This window comes from Hydra vulgaris, chromosome 13, assembly GCF_038396675.1.
Source record: "Hydra vulgaris chromosome 13, alternate assembly HydraT2T_AEP".
Classification (NCBI taxonomy): domain Eukaryota; kingdom Metazoa; phylum Cnidaria; class Hydrozoa; order Anthoathecata; family Hydridae; genus Hydra; species Hydra vulgaris.
The window spans coordinates 26,552,430-26,573,594 of NC_088932.1; the positions used below are offsets into that span (position 1 = coordinate 26,552,430).

At 26.5% G+C, this 21,165-nt stretch overlaps 1 protein-coding gene across 1 annotated transcript in view; it reads left to right on the forward strand.

Moving 5' to 3' along the window:
* The window catches only part of LOC101235711 (nuclear cap-binding protein subunit 1), a 151,597-nt gene that overhangs the window by 32,563 nt on the left and 97,869 nt on the right, over window positions 1-21,165 (forward strand). The window contains exons 6-8 of the mRNA XM_065816367.1: window positions 1,263-1,370; window positions 1,524-1,571; window positions 4,926-4,999. Coding sequence (XP_065672439.1) covers window positions 1,263-1,370; window positions 1,524-1,571; window positions 4,926-4,999 — 230 coding nt within the window. The remainder of the gene's footprint in view (window positions 1-1,262; window positions 1,371-1,523; window positions 1,572-4,925; window positions 5,000-21,165) is intronic.

Genomic DNA, 21,165 nt, shown 5'->3' on the forward strand with positions numbered 1-21,165 from the left:
TATTACTAGGTTTACTGGGATCCCCTTCCTGAATTTTTTCATGATGGTCCTTAGGCTGATGTATTTCCACTATAATTATTATTTTTCCTTATATTCAGGCAAAAATGTTTGCAAAGAACTTTTTTTTTTGTTTATCTATTGAATTTAAGGACCACAATCTCCCTGTTAAAGGATTTGATCCAAAGGATCAGGTTAATCTTCTATTAGACATCCAAATCTCCCTGGCTTTCGTTGTTTAAGTTATTACTCACTTAAACTCATCATCTTGTGGTCCAAATAACTTTTCTGTCAGTCTTGCAAGTTAGTTTAGTAAGTAAGGTTTAGTAAGTAACTAAACCTTGTTTCCATGACACATTTAAAAAAAATCTTAAAGTCTTTATGCCCATTCTAACTATCACCATGGTCTTTTAATACATCCTCTTGAGTCCAACAACCTGACAACTGTCTGTTAATTAATACAGATTTTGATCCACACTTTCTACTGTGACTTGGTAACTGCAATAACAGAAAGGTTCTATTTTGAATAAGATGAAGGCGGTGAAGTAGGGGCTACTGCTCAATGCTTTCAATAAAATCCGGCATGCTGGTCTTTTCTATAGGCTCACTTCATATGGTATCATATATCATCTGGTAAAGTTTTTAAAATCATTATTCATTCCTTTCTAACTGCTGTATTAAAGTTGTCTTTGACAGAAAACATTCTCCTTCATTTTAAGTAACTTTGGAATACTACAAGATATCATCTGTGGTCCTGTATTGTTTTTCATCTATATTAATAGTCTTCCTGATAATCTTACATGTTTACACTTTTGAAGAAGTCTGGCAAAATCTCTTACTTTTGAAAAAGTCTGCTGAGTCTCTTACTTTTGAAGAAATCTGGCATTTCTGGCATAATGACAACAGGTCATCAAAAAATGCATATAACATTGTAAAATAGTTGTATCAAGTTTGTAATTTTATTTTTATTGTATTTTCATATTAGTTATAAGTTATTTATCATGATTATATTGTTATAAATTGTTATGTAATTATAATATAACTATAAATTTTCAGAAATCATATAATAGGTATCATATGGTTAAACCTATGTATTTGTTTATTTGTTTTATATAAAATATTTATATAATAAAATTAAAATTAGTGATATCTTATTATAAAATTATTTCAAAGTACTAAAATATTGCAAATTTACAAATTGCTTTTTGACAATAAAAGAATAAAAATACAAAATAAATCCAATTAGTAGATACAACTTTCTTTAGGTGCGGTTTTTATCTGATTTGATAAACTGCAATTTTTTGGTTGCAGCATCATTAATTGGTTTTCTTGAAACTTTGATGAATGCTGCTTTACAAATAGGAGTGCCTCAGGTACTTTTAAAAAAAGTTATAATAAATTTTTCTTAAAGTTTTTCTAGTTATGTTGTTTCACAGAATTTTTTAAAATTAATGAGTACTTTTGTTTGTGTGCAAAAGATCTTATGATCTTATGATAATGTTTATAATACAAATTATTTTTTTCAGGTTCGATCGGATTGGTTTGTGTACAGTATTCTGTCATCTTTACCATGGGTTCGTTTTTTTAAAGTTGTTTTTAATAAATATTTAACCCTTTTAAGACAAATTTGTCGATAAACAATAACAATGAATGCGGTTCCAACAAATTAAAAAAAAATTTATAAATTTGAAATGAAAAAAAATGTTTGTTTTGATACTTTGTTACTCTTACGTTTTTAACAATTTTTCATAGTTTTTTAAATAGTTTTTCTATCTATTTAACAGTTTGATAACATGAATAGATTTTAAATCCAAAAATTAGCAATGACTTTGTTGCAGCATATATTTTTTGCTATGTTCTAAGAAACAAAAAAATTTGCACCTTGTTTTTGAATTTTAAAACTTCAAAGATGAAGATATTAGGCTAATACTGCATTTTAAATAAATAATTCAAAAATAAAAAAAATATCTTTTTAATAAGTTGGTAAAGACTGTTTTACAAATAGTTTAAACTAATGAACAAATATTAAATAAAAATAAAAGATATAAACAAAATATCTTTTCTTGTTCCCTTTTCTTAAGTTTTTGATGGAAATTTTCATGCTTTGTAACATCATCTCAGAGATGGATATTTAAAATATTATATGTTAAAAGATTTTTTTTTAAATTCACTTTGATTTTAAATATTATATGTAAATATTATTAAATATTTATATATTTATGCATATTCTTGTTATTAATTAGTTCTTTAGCAAAATAAGTCTGTATTCTGACTAAAATATGTTTATTGTAAATATCAAACCATTTATTAAAATTATAATCACATGCGGTAGTGGTGTTGTGGTAGAGTGCTCGCTTTATAAGTGAGAGGTTCCGAGTTCGATCCCCACCACGTTCCTGGTAGTACCTGTAGTTAGAGTTGAGAGGGTTATAACGACAAGTAGCCTCGTCATCTGTAGTTGCCTTATCGGCCTTGTGAAGGTAAAGTAACAAAAAAAAAAAAGAGATAAAGTTAGACACTCCGCTATTTGTGTTTTTCCTTTTTTGTATTATTTAATTTGTCTTTTGTTATGTGTACATTGAGCGTGTTTTTAAAATTATTACTTTTTCATATTATTGGTGACAGCATCATTTATAGGTCCCCGCCCCCTTTTTGAAGTAAGCGAATAAAATATTTATATCCCTCCTCCATCCTCTTGAACTTAGTATACTTATTCTACATGTGGTTTAACTCCTCTGTAACTCCTATCTGAATTAGATAAAACTAAATAACCTCCTATTTGACATTTTCAGAACAAAAACAATCCTGACTTACTTTATGTTTAAACTTTTGTACGCACTAGTTCCAGTTTACATGTGTACTTATTATAAAGCTTCAGTGTCTTATCTCTGATGCTAAAACCATTGATGTTAAAGTTTTGAAACCTTGTATTTTTCCAAACATCTATTACAGCAGAAAAAACACATCTTTGTTTAGGATTCTCTCAGGAATTATCTTTGCAGATCAGATCCCTGTTGTTATGTTTCTGTGGGCAGGATATGACCAACTTAGTTTATTGAAATCTTATTGATCTAAAAATTTAAAATAAAAATTATTATAATGGTTTTGTTGTTATTTATTTACTTCATTGCATCTTGTTTTTTTACACTTGGAAGGGGTATTGAATTAAATATGCATTGTATAAAATAAGCCATTGCTAACAACATTCAAATACTTTATCGTTTTATTATAGTGCTTTTATAAAATTTGATATTTTAGTTGGCAGATTTTAGAAACTGGATGTATCCTAGAGTGTTTCTAAAGGTTGGCAGGTGGTTTGTTGGAAGGTCATTAATTGGGTACTTCAAGAGGACCAGCAGCCTCCTTGTATTAGTCCATAAAGTATGGACTTTCTTTTTTTATAAGTACCAAATGACCCCTTTCAGGTAATATTTTTATCAATAGTTAATACTTTAAAACAAATCAACAATTGGTACACTAAACTTTGGTTACTTAAGTCTTGGTCTTTTCTGGTGTACCAAAAACTTAAATCTTTATCTGAGTGGTTTATTCAAAAATGCAGTAAAATCCTTTTAATTTGTCTTGTCTTTAGCTGTTTCCCTGTATTTGTTTTTACTCAAATCTGAAAAATTTCTACCCATCTTCATTAAATTTCATTTCTATTTCATTTTCATCTTCATTTGATTCTTGAGTTTAATACAATAGAGTTTAATACAAGGTGTTTTGACCAAGTGTAAAGTGCAAACACTGGCTCTTTTACATCTTTTATAGCAAAGAATCGTTACACAAAATTTAAATTGATATATTTGTATATTTAAATGAGATATTTGCCTGTAGTTGCAGGATAAGAATTTATGATAAAGCATTTGTTTTTCATTGATCTGATGACTTTTCCTTTTTTTTTTCTTTTTTCTCTCTTCCCCCCCCCCTTTTTCTCTTTTTATTTGTTATTCATTTAATCCAGGTTGTGAATAGTATTGTTTTTCAAATTTTCTTTTTTATAATTTAGTGATTTTAGATAATACTGTAAACTTTAAATTTAATTTTAATTAACTTAGTTTTAAACTTTTTTTGTTTTTTTGTTAATTCACCTCCCCAGGGCTGAGAACTACAGCGACTAGGCCACTACAGGCGAGGAGGCTACTTAGTTGTGGTTATAACCCTCTCTCAACTCTATAACTCCGAAACACAAATCTTGACAAACAAGGCTGCTGCGCAGAGAAACAAATTAAGCGCGGTACTACCAGGTACGCGGTGGGGATTGAACTTATTTGGATAATATTGTAAAATTTACTTCTCCTAAAAAATATTTATTTTTTCAACTGCAAACTAAGCAAAACTATTTATTTTTATGTAACAATAATGTTATAATAGTTAATAGTGATTTACTTTGATTGTATATAACATTACTAGATGATGTATTAATTGTTAATACTGATTTACTTTGCAATCTTCCAGAAAAAAATTCAACTTTTTACATCAGGAGTTCATTTTTACGCACTAGCTAGATCTTTTTCCTCTGCATATATAGCACTGCAATGACATATGCCCATTCAGCCCTCAAAATTATTAAGAATGAAGTTGGCGATAAATTGCCAAACATAAATTCTTAGGGGTCGGCAAAAAAATGACACAAAAGGGTTACCACAAAACATAGAAATGTGGTCCGCAATTTTTTCCCACCCAAACACTTTTTGGTTAGCAGTTAGGTCGGCATTGCTGAATGTTGACCCAAATTCCGAGGGCTGAAGAGCATGGATAGTAATGCATTTTCAGCATTTTCATCAATACAACTTTTACAATATTGTTTTAATTTAAAATTGAAAAAATATTTGCAGTTTCAATTTTTTTTTTAAATAGATATTTTTTATTTATTTGCTTTTCTTTCATTATCAATACTATATGTTAGTTTTAATTTTTTTTTACAGTGTGGAAAAGAGCTTTCAACTAAAAAGCCTAATGAATTTGGACGACTACTTGAATCAATAGAGGTTTTTATAAGGTTTGATTTAAAAAAAAAAATTTCATAGTTCAAAGTTAACATTAAAGTGAACAAGGGAAACACAAAAACACACAAAATGTACATATTTATGTAAATATGAATGTTAATAAATACATGCCATTACATAAATAGTGATTAGTTAGTTTAGCACTGAACTTATTATATTGCAAACTAAGTTTTTAAATCAATGTAACACTCTATATATACGGATGGTGTTAGACACAAAGGAACCAACCATACATTTTCAAAAAATTTATTATTGAGTTATTATTATCCAAGCTATTTTGCCTTTTTCTCTAAACTAACTTTTCTAAACTTCATTGTGTTTAACATCATCCATATATCAGTTTTGGTCGGAAATAAATTCAAGATGTGGTGTCATTACACGTCTTATATATGCTAGGTATGTGAAAAACTTTGCACTAGTGCAGATCGAATACCACACATTTTAATCCTACTTAAGGTGTGTACTGTGTTTTTAGTCAATTTTAGGCCAACTCACTTTGGGTATTTTTCTTTATTTAGAGTTAATAGACTGAAATTAATTCTTAGTTATGAAATAAACTTTTGTTTGGCTTAATATATTCATATTGTCTCATAAAATTTTTTATTAAAGTATAGAGTATAAAATAAAGCATGAATAAAATAATTTTATTATATATATACAGGCCTTGTTTTAAATAAAAAATGCTTAATGCATTAGCTTAATATTTGACGTCATAAAATTCTTTTTATTTTTAAGGACTTTTTTAAATTACTGCAATAATATTAATTACCGCAAAATGACTTGAATGATATTTGAAATATTTAATGAGTTAAATGTTATCTATATATAATTTTATTATCAGAATAAAATTATATATTCTTATTAAATTAGTTTTAAATTAAATCATTTTTTTTTTAAGAATTAAATTATGCTTTTATGATCTTTGGTTCAAGCTTAAAAAAATCAATCATTAGAATAAAATAAAAACAATAAAAATAAACTTTTAATTTTATTTGATGTTTTTTCATTAGTAAATAGGGCTTATGTCAAACATAATTGTCATTCATTCAAACTTTTGTAACAAATATTTTTACATAAACATCATTCAAAATTTAATGTGACTCTTTTTAAAATCAATTACTTTTTTTATCTTACCGCTTATTAAATAATTAAAAAGTTAAAAAACAATTAAAAGTCGCTTAACCGAAATCGCTTACTGCTTACGTAAAATTGCTTAAAGAATTAACGCTTTAAAACAAGGCCTGATATTTTTATGTATATATATATATATATATATATACATATATTATGTATATATATCATATTATGTATATATATATATATATATATATATATATATATATATATATATATATATATATATATATATATATATATATATATATATATCATTACAATAAAATAAGAACAAAATAAAAACAAACTTATAATTTTGAGTTTTTTTCATTAGTAAATGTTTACTTATAAAAAAAAATTATTATTTAAATTTATTATTTGAATAGTGTTTATATCAAACATAATCGTCATTCAAACTTTAGTAAAAATATTTTTACATAAAGGTCATTCAAAAGTTAATGTGACTTTTTTTAAAATTAATTATTTCTTTTATCTTACCGCTTATTGAATAATTTAAAAGATAAAAAATGATAAAAAGTCGCTTAACCGAAATCTCTTACTGCTTATGTAAAATCGGTTAAGGGTACGTAAATTGCTTTACACTAAACGCTTTAGATCAAGGCCTGTATATATATACATATATATATATATATATATATATATATATATATATATATATATATATATATATATATATATATATATATATATATATATGTATATATATATATATATATACACTACCGTGCAAAAGTCTCCGCTCATGTGTAATATTTGCAAGGAACAGTAAATGCAATACATTTTAGGATGATTTTAAATATATAAAAAGAATAAAATGTTAATATAAAAAGTTGATGAGGCCAAATCATAATTTTGCATACTTTTTCCTTTTCTTTTTGTTTCAAATAATTTTGTTTACCTTTGTTTTGTTGAGTTCTGCTGCTAAAAACATGGCAGAAATTTTTCTATATGAATAACCTTTTTCACGTAAAATACATATAAAGTTCTTCAGTATTCTTTATTAAATTTAAAACTGCACAAAAGTTTTAACCAAAATATTTTTTGTAAGCTTAGGTTTGACAGTAGCATGATACTTTCCGGCATGGTAAGGATGTTTTCAGTAATTTTAATTGGTTGCTTTTAATAGACTTATGTTTATATTTATACTTGAAAATGGCATTAGTGTGCGCATTTAATGTCTTGAATTTAATAAAGAATTTGAGAAATGGTGAAAGTAAAGAAAGAATATTGTGAAGAACTTCGTGGCAAAATATGTATTTTACGTGAAGAAGGTTATTCATATAGAAAAATTGCTTCCAGGTTAAAAATATCCGAATCAGGTGTGAGATATGCTCTACAACGATTGCATGATATTGGTTCCAACAGTGACAGATCACGTTCTGGAAGACCAAGAGTTGCATCACAGCAAGAAGATACGTTTATTGTTGTGTCCAGCAAAAGAAATAGAAAAATTCCAGCCACAATTTTAACAGCAGAACTCAACAAAACAAGGGTAAAGCCAGTATCAACTGATACTGTAAAAAGAAGACTAAGATCAGTCAACTTAATTGGATGCGTTGCTGCACGTAAACCTTTGTTGAGGGCAGTAAATAAGAAGAAAAGATTGGAATGGGCAAAAATGCATAAAAATTGGGGATTAGAAGATTGGAAGAAAGTTCTATGGACAGACGAGAGTAGGTTCGAACTTTTTGGTACCCGACGTCGCGTGCATGTTAGGCGTTTACCTAATGAAAGAGTGCTTCCTCAATGTATACAAAGTACTGTAAAACATGGAGGTGGTAATATTATGCTTTGGGGATGTTTTGGCAATGGGTTAACTGGAGATTTAGTTAAAATCACATCTACCATGGATAAACACATGTACCATAATATTTTGGTTAAGCACGCGATTCCATCTGGTATTCGTATAATTGGGAAAGGATTCATCATGCAGCAGGACAACGATCCATAACTTGCATCTGGATTATGCAAAAATTATTTGAAACTAAAAGAAAGGGGAAAAGTTTGCAAAATTATGACTTGGCCTCCTCAATCACCAGATCTATCACCCATCGAAAAGTTGTGGGATGAACTGGATCGGAAGATCAGAGAAGCAGGTGAAACATCTTTTATTAATCAGCAAATGCTATGGGAACGTTTGCAAAAAGCTTGGAATGAGATAACAGCGGAAACCATGAATAAATTATTAGCCCGAATGCCAAGATTATGTGCTGCTGTTATACGCTCCAAGGGGTCTCATATTGATGAAAATAAAATTTAACATTCACAACTTTGTATATTAACATTTTATTGATTTTATATATTTAAAATCATCCTAAAATGTATTGTATTTACTGTCTAATTCGTTGTTAAATAAACAATTAAAAATAAACGCAATTTTCTTGCAAACTTTTGTTACTTTATTGAAATATTACAAATGAGCGGAGACTTTTGCACGGTAGTGTATATATATATATTTTATATATATATATATATATATATATATATATATATATATATACTTGTTTTACCTATTTGTCAGTCATTGTATGTAAACAGTAAAAAAAAAAAAAAAAAAATATATATATATATATATATATATATATATATATATATATATATATATATATATATATATGAGTATATCTGGATCGAATTCACAAGTTGAAAGGACATTTAACACTGTCACAAATATTTTATCAGATAAAAGACTTTCTTTGAGTCACGAGGCACTTGCTGATTGTGTTGAAATTCTTGGAAACCATAGTCTTTGGTCGGTTGAAGATTATAATGAAATTATTGAGAGTTCTCTCGCAAAATATATGCAAAAGCATAGAGAATATCTAACAATTATTTGACTTTGATCAAATAATTGAAACAAACGATATAAATGACACAAGAGAGGGTTATAACCACTAATAAGTAGCCTCCTCATCTTTAGTGGCCTTCTCGGTCTTGAGGAGGTGAATAACAAAAAATATATATATATAAATATATTTATATATATATATATAGAACTCTTATATGTTGTCCGAAAGTTTTTTCCATATTTTGTTGACAAAAAGTAAAAACTAAAATGCAAGACCGGAATTTTTTTATTTATTAATTGATAGACTGCCTGCCCCAACCAAATCTTAAGTCGATGTAACAGCACTCCCTGGCGGGTCAGGCTAAAAGATAGTAAGTGTAGCAGCACTCCATTGTGAGTCAGGCTATTTGTCAGTCGATATAGCAGTACTCCCTTGCGAGTCATGCTATTTGTCAGTCAATGTAGCAGCACTCCGTTGCAAGTCAGGCTATAAGATAGTCGATGTAGCAACACTCCGCGCATGATTTACAGTAAAAAAAATAAAATAAAAACATTTTACTAAAAAAATTAAAAATAAAAACATTTTATTAAAAAAAATAAAAATAAAAACATTGTTTATATTGTTAAAAACATTCAGAATATTTATAAAAACATTCTGGTCAATTAAATTTGCGTTTTTGTGGTTTTTTTAAAAAAGGATTGATTTGTAATTAAATTAATGGTTTTGACTTTTGTTCAACGCACAAATGTTGGGCGAAAGTCAAAAGTAATTAATAGTGACGTATGTGTTGGCGTAAGAATCATTTTTTTCCTTAAGTGCTTCCCAAATGCAACAAACTATATATATATATATATATATATATATATATATATATATATATATATATATATATATATATATATATATATATATATATATATATATATATATATATATATATATAGATAATAAAAAAACAAAGTTTATGTTTGAGTAGAACTTAACTGCCAATTTTATTTAAAAATATTAATAAATATTGTTCAATATATATAGACTGCATTGCCAAATGCCGACCATGAAAGTCTTTTTTTTTTTTTTACTGTTTACATACATTGACTGACAAATAGGTAAAACAAGCGAGGAATACTGATTGGAAGCGAGGAATACTGAGGAACATCGATTAAGAGTTTTGATTTAGCAGGCAATCAATATATATATATATATATATATATATATATATATATATATATATATATATATATATATATATATATATATATATATATATATATATATAATTGATTTTTTGACTGCAACATCGATTAAGAGTTTTGATTTAGCAGGCAATCAATATATATATATATATATATATATGTATATATATATATATATATATATATATATATATATATATATATATATATATATATATATATATATATAATTGATTTTTTGACGAGATTAAATAAAAATAACTACATGTTTTTTACAGACTACAAACTCCTTTCCTCCTATGTCCAACAAACCTTGTTCCTATAATTTTTGGTAAATTGTGGTGTGTTATACCAAGGCATTTTGAGGCTGCTTCAACTTCCGCTTTTAATTTACCAGAGTTCCTTAATAGATAGTAGTTAGCGATATAAAAGTCATCAATTTTTGTAAAATCAGGGATTTCTTTAAATGCTTCTTTTACTGCCAATTCAACCCTATGATTAATGCAATGGATTTTTATCAACCATGGGCGACTCTGGTGCAATTGTGTCAATACACCGTTATGTACACCAAAATTTACATTTGCACCATCTGCAGTTACACATATCACTTTGTTAGTATAATGTTAAGATCTTATTTTAAATAATGATGCATCTGATTCAAATATGCTGTTTATACCATTAGTTACTGAGTTTGAGTCACTGCCACTGAAGAGTGATATGTCCAGCAACTCTGTGACCATATAGATCGGTATACTATTTCTTTCCGTTTGAACTAAAACCAGTTCTTTTTCTTTGCCCGTTTTTTTTGCTTGACTACCGTCACTAAGAATAGAAAAAAAGTTGTACCGTATAAAGGTTTTCAACACATTTTTCACCTACTGAGTCAGCACAACATTTAATCATTTTTCTTCCAGTATGACTATTCTCATTTCGTTTAATTAAGCTTGCGCCAGGTAATTTTGCACACTTCACCTTAAATAAAAATATTAAACGCATCCATTAAAAAAATAGAACTTGTAAGCATATACAGGTAGAAAAATAAAACAAATAGGGTAGATTAGGGTAACATGAGCACCTTGGTTATTATGAGCATACCCAAAAACTTCTAACATGTAAGCAGTGAAGCTAAAGTTGCTTTATAATTTTTGAATCAACTTTATATGGAATTGTGACAACAATATGGTTATAACAAGAATCAGTATAATTTGCGTAAAATTATATTTAGTAAATAGCTCTCGTCTTATTAAAACGCTATTTAATTTTTTGTTAAAATATTATCATTACGCATTACGCATAAATCGTCATTCGTTATCAAACATTTAGTTTTATATTAAACACTTAGTTTTGACTTTATTTTAAAAAAAAACATTTTTGTGTAACACTAACGTGCTCAAATTACCCAGTGTTTTTAATTAAAATTACCTAGTTTAAAGTCCTAAAACTGCAGTGGTTTTGATTGCTTTTTGAATAAAAGCAAAACATAGCAAAAATTTTTAATATATTAGCAATACAAAATATCTTTAAGTTAAATTCAAAAAATTTGTAATTTTATTGTTTTCAAGGTTTGTGTTAATAAAATTGAAAAAATAACAGACTATGTTATTGTTTTTTTTTGTTGTTGTTGTTACATAAAACAAAGTAATTTTGTTTCAATAAAAAATGGCTTAAAATTTGATTTTTTAATGATTTATATAATAAATTTTGTTAATAACGATTCATTATATTCCACAAATTAGTTCAAATTGTTATGTTGTTATTTTTTATACTTAATATTAATTTTTAAACTTAATTTAAAGTGCTCGTATTACCAAATGGTCGGGGTAATATGAGCACTTAGACTACTTTTTTAAAACCTTTCTGTTTTTAAGAAAAGTATTTTGGGTGTCCGAATATCTAAGTAGATCATAAGTAGTGATCCCTAAAAATTGTTTATTTAAAAAATTTTGGATTAAGCATAATTAATTTAGAAAAAATTCCAATTTTGGCTTAAGGTGCTCATAATACCCTAACAGTTAAATAAAATGTTATAATGGCAAAAATGGTATTTCACTCATATGTCAGAAAAGTTTTAAATCTTACCAGAAAAGAAAAATGTGATTGAGACATTGTAGGATGGCACCCCATTTCATAGGCAATTTTACCAGATTGCGGTAGCAATTTATCATGAGTATTTCTTTCTGTGACGATAGATTTAAGTAAAAGCTTTTTGTAAAAGCTTTTTTAAAATTCTTTAAATCCACCTGTTAATATATATATATAAATGATTTTTAAACAGAGTTCAACCTCTATCAATTTGATTACCGAATATTATCAATTTATTTTATTTTTTTGCTTGTGAAGACATTTTTTCATGGTACAAAAAAATTAGCGGAAAGCGAATCTTTTTTTATTGATAAAACGCTCATTTCTATTTCATCTAAAATATTTTTAAAGTGGTTACTCCATCATCAACAATAATGAATATGGCAGTAATACGATTACTAGTTATGTTTTTGAAAAGAATATAAGTTAATAACAGCGCCAAAATTTGCTTAACAGTAAAACGTAAATGCTAAATTCAATATATATAACAGCTGGAACAATTTATAACCAAATAGTTTTTTACTTTTAGTAAGTTACTAAAAGTAAAAAACTATTTGTTAAGTTACGTTAGTAAGTTACTTGAACATATAAATTTCGAATTTCAAATCTTTTCATTTCTATATATTGTAAAAATTGCCAAGTTTGGTAACCTAACTTTTAAACATTTTTATTTCTGGCATAAAGAAGTATTTTTTAATATCCACACCCTGAAATATAAAAATAGTTGAGGCGTTTATTTAATTTGTACGAACTAAATAATTAGGAAAAAAAAAATAGCATTTAACATTTTATATAGAACCAGTACAAGTTTGATAGAAAATTCAATTCCATCGTATAAGTTTGGTCTAAGAGCAGCAAATATTCTTTAAAATAGCCTAAATTTGTCTTTCAATTAAATTCGGGTCTTAAAAAAATGACTTCTTCAGCCCTTAGAAAGGTTACATAATGCAATTGTTATTGTTAAAAATCAAATTTTTTTTTCAAAAAAATATTTTGCCTGCATTTTGTTATTTAAAACGTTATTTACACACAAATTTTCAATAAAATAAAACAATTTAAAATAAATTCAAAACATTTTTTTTATGTCATTTTTGTCAATCAGTAACATGTTACTAAATGATGAAATGTACCATCTACAAAGACTATAGGAACTGCGCATAATTTACGAGTGTGTGAAACATTTTAAAATTAAAGTATTTAAAAAAAAAGAAATAACAGTTAATAATCAAAAATAAACTTTAGAAGCAAATCAAAAAGTTAAGCAAACAAATTGTATCAGAAGGTCACAATTAAACGATATCTTTTTTTATGGATTCATATTCACTAAGTTACAACAAATATTATTAAAAAAAATTGTAAAAATTAAATTACTTTTAATTTTTACAATTTTTTAAAGGGTGCCAAATGAAAAGGTAACTTAAAAAAAATAAAATAAGGTCCTTTATCTATAATATCGAAAAATTTTAATAAGGGCACCAATCAGGGTTGCTGTCCCAGAGCGTGACCGCTCTCGGTGGTCTGCTATTAACTTATTTGCTTTTAAATTGAAATGGCTTGAAAGTAGAAGAAGTTATTAAAATAAAACATCAACAGTTTAAATTAAACCCTTACATTTTTTGCTCCTTCTTTATTATTGTCAAAGTCTTCATTTTCCAATTGTATAGCATATTGGTGAGTCCTACTTGATATATGTCTACTAGTGCTATCTTTTTTAATATTACTTGTACCATTTATAAATCGTAAGGCAGCTGCTCTTACTGCTCCATTAGTTCTTAATAAAATAGTACTTCGATGAAGAGCACACAATTTACATATGATTTTAACTACATAAATAGTTTCTTTTTCTGTAATGGTTTCAATTTGAAAATCCTTGACAAACTCCCATCTATTAAAAGTCTTCAAAAGAACTCTCTTGTTTTTCAAAGTACTATCCATATTTTAATTTTAAAAATTTGGCAAAGAATAGGAAAAGTAAATTTTTTATGTATTCTAGTTTGTCTTTATTTATATAGAAATATAAATAGTCATTAGTAAAGATTAACAACTTTCATTAAAATGTGTCTTGTTATAAATTTCATGGAGTCTGCAATGTGTACCTTCATTAGGAAATTTCCTTATTGGCGCAATAAAAGTGTTAAGTGGAAATTATACTCTATTCTTGATTTATCTAAATTTAAGTTTTCTTAACAATTTTATTGCCCTGTTCATAGAAGACATTGTCATCATCAACAGAGTGTCAATTAAATGTTGAGAATAACAGTTAATTGTCTGCATCCTTTCTTTCCAAAAATAAAAAAATAAAAAATGCATTTTCCAAAAATTTAATAATATTTGAGGAAATACAAAACTTTAATAGTAAATATATCTGCTACTAAAAAATAAAACGGGTAAAGATCAGTTTGTGTGCTAACTTTATTGGAAAGTCTGAATATTACACACACCTTTAACATATCAAAAATTAAAAGAATAGTTTAAATAACTTTTTAATCAATTTTTTTTTTAAGCTTTAAGGATTTTTCTGTTCACTTTTTGAATAGCGCATAAACTGTTAATTATGTAAAGCTGCTGTTAAAAATAAATACATTTTGAATAAATAAATATGTTATATAAAGTATGACATTGCAAGACCTTATTTTTATTATATATTTTGTTTTGGTTTGCTTCAAGCGTGTTTGCGTTCAATATTTGCGCTTATCAAGCAAAACAATCGATCGTTACCATAAAACAAAATAAAAATAAAATTAACATAAACAGCGAAAATATAAAATATAACTTTTTTGTTATTCACTTGCTTTTACTCTTCAATAGAGGTTGAAGGAATTTCTTTTTATTGCTATAAAAACTTTTATAAATAAATATACTTGGGCTTGCTAAATAAAAAAATGATACATAAAAAAGTTTATCGCAACATTTACTTATACATATTTCTTTTATGGTTTTCTTTTAAGTAACATTTAGTAACTTTGTACACAAAGCAAAAATTGAACAAACTTGATTTTTGTTACTAATAGCAATAAACAATTTTATTAATGATTTTTTATTTTAAAACATGTCATTATTTAACAAAATATATAGTATACAATATATTTTGATGAAAAAAAGCCTAAGTTTTTTCATTAGTAAATAGCGCATATATCCAACATAATTGTCATTCAAACTTTTTTACATAATCGTCAAAATGGTTTATGTAAAATTAATTACTTCTTTTATCTTACCGCTTAATAGACCAATTTAAAAGTTAAAAAATATCAAAGTTGCTTCGTGTAAATCGCTCTTGGCGTACATATCTAGCGCTGATGTATGTATGTATGTATGTACAAATGTATTTTTACTATGGAGTGTATAGATGTATTTTTGCATCAAAAATGACAACTTTTTTCGGAGAAAAAAAAAAAAGATATAACGAAGTAAGGAAAAAAACTGTTTCCTTAACCCAAACCCTCAGTTGATGTAGCAGCGACTCCTTTGCATGTTCTCCCTTAATCAGTTGATGTATGTATTGAAGCCCTCACAGCTCCCTTATTCAGTATAACAACTGATTACTGGCCTTGTTTTAAATAAAAAATGCTTAACACAATAGCCTAATTTGAATTTGAAGTCATGAAATTCTCTTTTATTTATTTTCTTTTTTAAAGGCATAAACTTTTTTAAATTACTGCAACAATATTTATTACCGCAAAACGAGATGAATTTTATTTAACTTCTTTTTATTAATACTATAAGGGAATGTTACTTTCTTTTATTTTTTTTTTTAATATTAAATAATTAAATTTAATATTACATTTTAAAAATTGTTTAATATTAACAAATTTCTTTCTTTTCTTGATGTTTCCATTAATGAAATAAAATATGTAAAATTTTTGAACTTTTAAATTAATAATTCTTAAATGCCTAATTGTGGCTACAACTTATTTTTTATTTATTTGTGGCTTTTATTTAATTGTGGCTACAACTTATTTTTTATTTAAAAAAATTAGCGAGTTACAAATAAAAAAATTACGTTAATTTATTTTATTTATTAAAAATTTTACTTTGCTTTATTTATTATTTTACTTTGCTTTCACAACAAAATCGTTAACAATTTTGTTGTGATAGCAATGGTTATTTTTTCTAACATCATTTAATAAATAGTTATACAACATATAATTTAAAAATTATATGTTGTATAATTATTTATTAAAAAATAGTTGTTGCAATTTAACTTGCGTTATAAAAAAAAAAGTTTTGTATGCATATTTTATTTTGTGCAAATTTTTGATGCAGCTGCATATGCAGCTGTTAATTTAAGGGTTGTAAATATATATATCAATTATTGTATATATAAAGTTATTTTTGTATTTATAAAATATACGACATATATATATATAATGTTTAATGAAATACAATGTCTGTCAGGTTATCCTGTCCTGATAACATGTAACCCAATACAATCTGCTTCATGTCCTGCTGCCTTGTAGGATACGCTTTTTTAGGCAAAGGCTAGGAAAAGTCAACTCTGGCTTAAAACACCCCCTGCCTTGAGGCTCTTGGTTGAGTAATGGCTAAAGATGGTGTCTTGATAAAAATACTCATCTTGGGCAGATGTTAAACGCATCTGGCTACTGTCTTGAAGAAGGCCTCCTATAAGTTGTCCTCAATGGACAGTCTTCATATCCTGTAACTTCAGGGGTTCCTCAAAATTCAATCCTTGGCCCTATACTCTTTTTATGATGACACTACCATTTATTCTTGTTATGATAAGAAGCCAACACTTACTGATTGCATGGAGGGGGCATCTGAGCTTGAAAAGGATCTTAGGATCTGCTACAGCATGTGGCTCAGCGGCTGGTGAACTTGAGTTCAGATAAAACTCATTTTTTTCTGCCAATCCTCTACAATGAGCTCTACACTTTTTTACTCCGGATTCTATTCTCTATCTCTATAAATCTCAAATCCGGCCTTGTATGGAATACTGTTTCCATTTCTGGGGCGGATCTTCTTATGATGCCGAGGGGTAAAAACACATTGTAAACATAGTTGGACATGCTCTTGGAGCCGACTCATTATTACATTGTTGGAGACAACCATTATTACATCGTTGTAATGTTGCTTCTCTTTCTCTTTTCTATAAATACTATAATGGGCATTCCAAAGAGCCAGCATCTCTTGTGCCATCTACTAAAATTCATTCTTGTGTTACTCTTTATTTAATTAAATCTCATCCTTTTTCTGTGACTGTTCCTAAGTGCTCCAAAAACTCTTATTCGTCTAGTTTTTTTCCTTCATCTTGCTTCCTTCATCTTGCTTCCTTCGTCTTGCTTTTTCTTCGCTTTCTTCATCTTGCTTTCCTGATTCATATAATTTGCAATCTTTGAAGTTGTCTGTCAATCATGATCTTGCTCTACAAACTTCATCTTTTTACTTCCGGTAACTTCCAACTCTTATAGTTATCTTTCCTGATTCATATAATTTGCAATCTTTGAAGTTGTCTGTCAATCATGATCTTGCTCTACAAACTTCATCTTTTTACTTCCGGTAACTTCCAACTCTTATAGTGGTTGCTTGCAGCCTTGTTGGAAGCGAAGATACAAAAAAAAAAGTTCAATTTAGAGTAAAAAAAAAATGTCCAGGAAGGAAAACCAAAAAATAATTGCAATAAAAATGTGCTAATATTTTTTTAAGAACGAATGAAATTTAAATATGGAACAATAGTTAGTAATATTTTTGAATAAATTTGACAGTTAAGTTAAAGCCAAGCATTAACTTTAATTTTAAGAAAGTTAAATTTTTATTTTAAATTAAAATAAGTTTCATATTTTTTAAATCTAAATTGAGTTATCTATTTTTTTTATCAGAATAAAATTATAAATTTTTGTTAAATTAGTTTCAAATTAAATGATATATTTTTTATCAATTTAATTATATTATTATTATCTTGCTCCAAGCGTAAAGTATTAGCATTTTCTAAGCAAAATAATAAATCATTACCATAAAATTAAAACAAAATAAAAATAAATTTTTAATTTTATTTGAGTTTTTTTTATTAGTAAATAGCATTTACATCTATAGTTGTCATTCAAACTTTGTAACAATTTTTTTTACATAAACGTCATTCAAAAGCTAATATGCTTTTTTTTTAAATTAATTACTTCTTTTATCTTTCCACTTATAGAATAATTTAAAAGTTAAAAAATTGTTAAAATTAGCTTAACCAAAATCGCTTACTGCTTTCATATAAAATCGCTTAAGGTGTATGTAAATCGCTCTACGTGTAACAATTTAAAACAAGGCCTGAGTTTATATATGTTATGTTTTATATATGTGTATGTGTATATATATATATATATATATATATATATATATATATATATATTTATATATTATATATAAATATATATAAATATATTTATATATATATATATATATATATATATATATATATATATATATATATATATATATGCACACACACATACATACATACATGCATATACAGTACAATCTCTCTAATTCGAATCTCCTTAATTCGAAAACCTCCATAATTCGATTAAATGCAAAGTCACCGTGAAATGCGTTTATGAGAAATTAACTTTCTATAATTCGAAAATCTCTCTAAATCGAACTTTTATTTTTCCCCATCGAATTCGAATTAGAGAGATTCTACTGTATATATACAGCTCAGCCCTCAGATTTAGGAAAAATAAGGTCAGTAATAATTTATCGATGCTGACCTCAAACAGATTGAGGTCGGCAGAGAAACAAAATGTTTTACTATAAAACAGAAACAAATGTAGCGATTTTTTGCCAACTTCAAACACTTCTAGGTCGGCAAATAGGTCAACATTGCTGAATGCCGATCCTAATTCCAAGGGCTGAAATATATATATATATATATATATATATATATATATATATATATATATATATATATATATATATATATATATATATATATTAAATTTCGCTGTATTTTAGGGGTTGTTAACCAACAATTTTGCTTTAAAGTTACTTTTATAAATTGATCTTCTGCTTTTCTATTTTTGGTCTCCCACTATGTTTTCTGTTTTGATTACTGTTTGTTTCTTGTTGCATTTTAATATATAATGATCCATTGTTCAGAAATATCGAGTTTTTTGGAGTTTTTCCTTGAACTATATCCTTCTCCCCTAAGTGTGCGAATTGCACTTTATTTATCTAATGTTAACTGTGACCGTTTTGCCATTATAAATTAAAAGATAAAAAAATTTCTAAAAGCAACACTTCACTGTCATTTGTTTAGTGCAGCTTTTAAAGAACTATCTTATCAGTCTATAAGTAATAACTGACTTGAAGACATTTACTAATAATTTTGGTAACATAATTTTAGTGATTTCAAGTTAAGACAGGTTTTATTAATTTTATTTACTTTATCTTTAAACTTAAACATATATTCAGCATCAAATACATGGCACAGAAAATAAATTAACCAGAAAATATCCTGATTTTAGTTCCTTTGTCTAAATAATTGACTTAAACATATCTTAGCAACATATAATAATAAACATAAAAGCAATTATTATTGTTATAAACTTTTGATATGATCTTAAATAAAAAAGTGTTTAATATTGGTTTAAAAAAAAGGTGTTTATTATAAAGTTTTTGCTTTTTTTCCAAAACAGGTGTTAATTTGCATGCATTAAATATTTTGCATTTGCACCCATAAAAATATTTTTTATTTAAAATTTTTAAAAACCAGTGCTTTTTATCATATAGAATACATTAAAAGGGTACTCAGCATATATTTTATAAAATATATGCTAAAACCCCCTTAATGTACTCTATATATCTTTTACTGCTGGTTTAGGTGAGTATTCTGACGTCATACCGAAATAGCCTGCTGCCGGGGCTTTAGTACATACATCAACTGACAAATAGCCTGACTTGCAGTGGATGGCATGAGGCAGCAATCTTTTCTTTCATTATTCTTCATTTTTTTCTTCTTTTTCTGATTATGCATACTTAATTAAAGTAACAAAAATATGATAACATTTTGTTACATATATATGCTATAGTAGATTAATTTAATTACTTTTAATTAATTTTTTGGGAGATTTCTGCAAATCAGTTAGCCGGTTTGTATTAAAAACATTCACTAGATGTTGAAAATTCTATACCAGTTTAAAAAATATCTAAAAAATTTTCAGATGTGACCGGCTAAAGAAATAAACTGTTTTTTTTTGATAATATATATTTAACTTATGTTACATCACCTACATTACCGAGTGAATATTATTGCTGATTTTTTGTATCTATTATTAAGAGTTAGAATTATGTAAAAAAAAAATTGCAAAAGTATTGAACATTAAAAATAATTAACAATGGAAATTTTTAAAAACTGGTGCCTTTCTTCCTGATTGATTTTTCATAACATTTATGAAAGTAATCAAATCGAAAACAGTTTTTCCGCAAGACAAAGAGCAACTTTGAAAAATTATTTTAGTACAACTTTATTAATACTTATTTGAGTCATTTAAATAAGAAAATCTTTGGCTTGTCAAAGTTTTACTTACACTTCTTACTTCTTATGCGTATTGCCTTATTTTCATTAGGTTGACTATTTAAAATGCTGCAAAGAATTTACATTAAAATCCTTTAAAATACTTTTGACGTTAAAACTGCTATCACGGTTTAGAAGGATGAGGGGTTCAGGTATATGTGATTGTTTGTGACAGGAGGGAAGGGATTTAGAATTGACAAAATTAGGGTGATGTGTTTTATAGATGATCCCACTTAATAGCATTTACAAACGATTTGTTTTAATAAAACAAAACAAAAAAAAGGTTCTAAATGATGAAACTAAATTTTGAAAAAAAAAGAAATTTTATCATGTTTTTGTTAACTTATGTTGCATGAAACTTGCAAAAGTTCTTTTGTTATTATCTTGAAATATATATATTTTATACAGTATAAAGTGTGACTAACAACAATTTGAACATGTTA